This window comes from Aplysia californica, unplaced genomic scaffold (genome assembly GCF_000002075.1).
Source record: "Aplysia californica isolate F4 #8 unplaced genomic scaffold, AplCal3.0 scaffold00415, whole genome shotgun sequence".
Taxonomy (NCBI): domain Eukaryota; kingdom Metazoa; phylum Mollusca; class Gastropoda; order Aplysiida; family Aplysiidae; genus Aplysia; species Aplysia californica.
The window spans coordinates 484,389-488,965 of record NW_004797685.1 but is presented as its reverse complement, the minus strand read 5'-3'; the positions used below and the strand labels follow the sequence as shown (position 1 = coordinate 488,965).

The window sequence follows — 4,577 nt, the reverse complement described above, 5'->3', positions numbered from 1 at the left end:
TCCTTGACAATGGGTGGCCGTCTTACACAGGTTTGACTGTACTCTTATTTTAATATCCACAAATTCCGACATCTGGGACCTTTCTCCAGACACACTAATATCCGTATATTCCAATCAGATACTCATTTTGGCTGGTTGTACAACACATAAAACAACTTTGTTGACATGCTAATAAAAACAGTGTGTGTGTGTGTGTGTGTATTTGGGAGAGAAGGTGTGTGTTACATAATAGGTGGCATGTTTGAACTTCTTACTTAAACCCACATTCGCATTCTACATAATAATAATAATAGATAGCATTTGTAAAGCGCATATTCCCGCTCAGCAGCAGGCTCTATGCGCTTTACACTATATTATTACCCCAGCAGACCATAGAACACTCTGAAACATTCTCAGCTTCCCGGGAAGCATACAGTGCGAGCAGCCGATTAAGCGCTCAAACACTAACAAACCGACAAGATCTTTCGCTGTCTATAGCCGGGTACCCATTCCCACCTGGGTGAAGTGAGGAAAATTCGTGTAAAGTGCCTTTCCCAAGGACACAACGTCGGACCCTTGACGTGATTCGAACCCCCGACCTTACGGTTGCCAGTCCTAGAGCCTAACCACTAGGCCACCGACGCTACATCACCTGCCTTTGTAAACCATAATTTGCCATCATCAAAGGTAGGGTGCAAAACTCCAACAAACCCCAAAATGCAAAAGGACATTTATCGAAGTCTAGTATCCAGTCATTGTATGAATGTAGTCTTTTCATTCAATAGTTTTACCCCGAGATACCCCACTAGCACCAGTGAAAAGATAAAGTAAAATAAATAAAACATTGTATTCCTTTCTTTCTGTCATTCAAAACATACATAAAAATCAGTATCACGCGGTATCGGTCTGTTCAGCCTACTTGGAGAGCCTAAACAGATGGATGATGAGGGAAGATCTTGAAAATGTAGCTTCCTTGAGAGCATCCAATCAAACAAATGAATAGAGAACCACGATCGCTGATGTCTGTTGTAGATCTGACACTAGATGAGGATGATGATGATGATGATGAGGATGATGATGATGATGAGCCTGATCAGACTCTTAAGTCAGAAGGTCTGTTGCTAGGAAGTCTCCGATTTCTTCCGTTTCCTGGTGGCTAGGCGTGTGCCGAGAGCCACGGCTCCGAGCATTTCTAGGTTGTACATCTGGTTATCTCCACTCACCTCCGCTGTCTCGCCACCTCCCAATTCTACTGTCTCTCCACCTCCCATCTCTCTCACCAACATCCCATCGTCATGAACCGTTGACCAGTTGATCTGAGTTTCCGACTGATGCTCTTCCTTCAGTTGCGTCCACTCCGCGCTCACCCCCACCTCCACAGTGGAACAGTTTGGGACAGATGTACTGAGGTCGACAGCGTGGGGCGTCTTCCACACAACATCCATTCCCTGTTCCGAAACATTCCCCGTTTCCACCTTAACTGGACTGCTGTTCCACTCCAGGCCGCTAGCATCTGTGACTGTAAATCCAAGCTTTTCCGGGCTGAAGCTTAAAGGCCCGAAGTTTGAACCTGTGTGTACCTTGGTAGGAGACCTGAATTCAGATCTCAGTCTAACAATATTGTCAGAAGATGAGACGTCTTTGTGCAGCTGACTGGCAGATGATGCCGACAGCGAGTTAGACAAGGCTTCCTGGGAGGGTGAGGTCAAGGTCGGTGATGCGGTAGTCACAGAGACGGCTCTGACAGATGACACGTGATGTGCGTTTATCCTTCCTGACGCTTCGAGGAGAGGGGGAAACGACACATCAGAAGAGATATCTGAAGTCGTTTGTTCGTAGTCGGACGTATACAAGGTTTCTGATTCGACGGGTGATTTGAGAGAACCCCCATATGAACTAATGCTCATGAGAGAAGAGGTTGTAACATCTGGATGAAAGTCCTCCGACATGATGCGCTTCCCTGTACGAATGCTACTGAGCTCAGAGACACTACTAGATGTAGATGCTTGAGACAACGTCTCAGCTCCGGCGAAACCGAGATTTGCTGCGGCCGAGAGAAAAGATGGCAGGAAGAAGCTACTGGAGGCTACGGAATGTTCTGCCTTCGTACTTGAAGCACTGGTAGCATCATCAGTATCAGGATCAACAATTTTCCGTGACTTGCTTGCTTTTCCTTTGCCCCCCTCCCCACTGCCTCTCTTTCTCTTCTGACTGTCTTTTGCTTTCTGCGGTGATGATGATTTCCGTGATGACGATGATTTCCGCGCCGGCGGCAATTTTAGCGGGGACAACAAAGGCATGGTGAATGACGATGCTGGTAGGTTAGACGCCGATTTCTGAGGGGAGGAGGATTTCCTGGGAGATTTCCTTGACTTCTTAGGATTTCCTCGGACATTTCCTTGGCTTTCCTCAACCTCGGCAAGGTCATGATCCTTCCTCTGTCTTCCAGAAGTCCCAGCCCTGGCTTTGCCGTGGTTGTCTTTACTCAAACCCGCCGATTTCGCTCCCCTCCCACCCTTCTTCGGTGGTTCCCCACAGCCTGCGACAGACACTGAAACACTCCGCGAAGAAGAAACATCATTATCGTCATAGTCAAGGTCATTAATGTTATCGTCATCGACACTCGTGCAAGGACTGGGGGCGGCGATCAGGAGTTGAGAAGTTCCAGCCTCCGCGTCAGAAGTGCCGTCGTTGTTGTTGCTGCCTGTGTCTGTGTTTCTCGCACCACCACCACCATCACCATCACCACTGTTGCTGCCACCTACTGCTGGGTGGGGAGACAACTTGTGACCCAGCACCTCCTGGCTCACCTCAATACTCTCGTAGCGGATAGTCTGGAGTCGCCTCACACCGTCCTCGTGTTGTTTGTACCTGCAGAATACAACAATCAATCAATCTAATTAATCAATGCAATCAATCAATACAAAGCAATCAAATGCTATAATCAATCAACACAATTAATCAATAATATCAATAGATACAATCACCAATGCAATCAATCGATACAATCAATCGATAAAATCAATCGATGCAATCATTCAACACTTTGAGGAACCTCTCCGGAAAAAAAAACCCGGCTACAGCAAAGAAAATCCAGCAGACCTGCAGAGTTCCGTTTAATTTAAACAGACTCCAGTGTACCAACAATAATCATATTAATAAATATAAACAATATATGTGACAATCAGAAAGCGCTCAATCTCAATGTTCTGAGCTCCAGAGAGACAGTCAAGCAAAAGGGTGGATGCTTCTTAACCACACAGCATGACTTAGTAAGAGGCTAATTGGAACATTCCATATCAACACACAGCAAACATGCCTGTCCACCGGGAAGCAATGGTGAAGACATTCAGGAGGGGGTTGGGATGTTGTATCCAGCCCACATAGGACCTGACAGGCAGGGTTGAAGTCCATCTTCTGTTTGATCTAAACTGTGTCCATGAGGGTGTAAAAGACCTATTTTTGCAATGGGAAGAAACTAATCGCTTGGCGCAAGACTCTGACAAATGCCAAATTACAAAACGGCATTTCGTTACCTCAGACGTACAAAGTTCTATCTGACATTTTTAGCTGTTTGGAGTTACTAAGACCTTGAGGTCACAAACCTGTTCATTCTGAGTCATTATCAATATACTGCATTCCAAAAAGCTTGACATATTGTGAAACTCAAATTTCTCAAAACTTGGTACTGAGCAGATAGAACTTTGTAATTCCAAGGTAGCAATTTGTTGGAGTCCTGCATTCCAGCCAACTAATTAAAGTTGTCTTGTCATTCAATTGTTTTTCCCTTCGAGAGCATTAAAAGGAACCAAAATTATGGTAAAGACTGACCTAAACCTGCGATGGCCAGACGGCCACTTGTAGTTGTGGTCAGCCTGGAGGTGGTCGGTCAGTAAGGTGCCCCTGGTGAACTTACGGTTACAGATGTGGCACTGGTACGGCCCCAGGCCAGATGTCGGCTGGGGAAATAGTAGACAGAACAATGTTTTAGTTTTAATAAGAGTTTTTACAACATTTGCAACACAAATTGAATAGAAAAACGTGCTAGTTTTAGTAAGACTTTTTACGACAATTGCAACACAATTTGAACAGAAAAACGTGTTCGTTTTAGTAAGAGATTTTATAACATTTGCTGTCCAAAACATTTTAGTCTTAGTAAGAGTTCTTATGACATTTGCAACACAATTTGGACAGAAAAACGTGTTCGTTTTAGTAAGAGATTTTATAACATTTGCAACAGAATATGGACAGAAAAACGTGTTAGTTTTAGTAAGAGATTTTATGACATTTGCAACAGAATATGGACAGAAAAAAGCCGAAGATTACAGGTGTTACTAGGGAGTAACAAACATAAAAAAGAGGAGGAGATTTAAGGACGATAGGTGTTTGATAGGAAAGAACGGGGCAAACCCCACCAGAGCACTTGTCAGCCAAAACGGACTTTTCTGAAAATAGGGTTGAAGTGTGTCTGATGATGGGTGTGAGTAGGTGTATGTGCGTAGGTGTATGTGCCTGTGTGTGCACACATGTGTGTGTGAGTATGTATGACTATTGGAGTGAGTATTATTTTGTTCGTTTTTGTATAGTGTTTTACGACA

The 4,577-nt window shown here is 44.5% G+C and overlaps 1 protein-coding gene across 1 annotated transcript in view; it reads right to left on the bottom strand.

Moving 5' to 3' along the window:
- Positions 1-559: 559 nt before the first annotated feature.
- LOC101861144 overlaps positions 560-4,577 on the bottom strand; it is a gene marked incomplete at its 5' end in the record, with an annotated part of 84,137 nt that continues 80,119 nt past the window's right edge. The window contains 2 exon segments of the mRNA XM_013085875.2: positions 560-2,850; positions 3,811-3,938. Of these exon segments, the coding sequence (XP_012941329.1) occupies positions 1,101-2,850; positions 3,811-3,938 (1,878 nt within the window).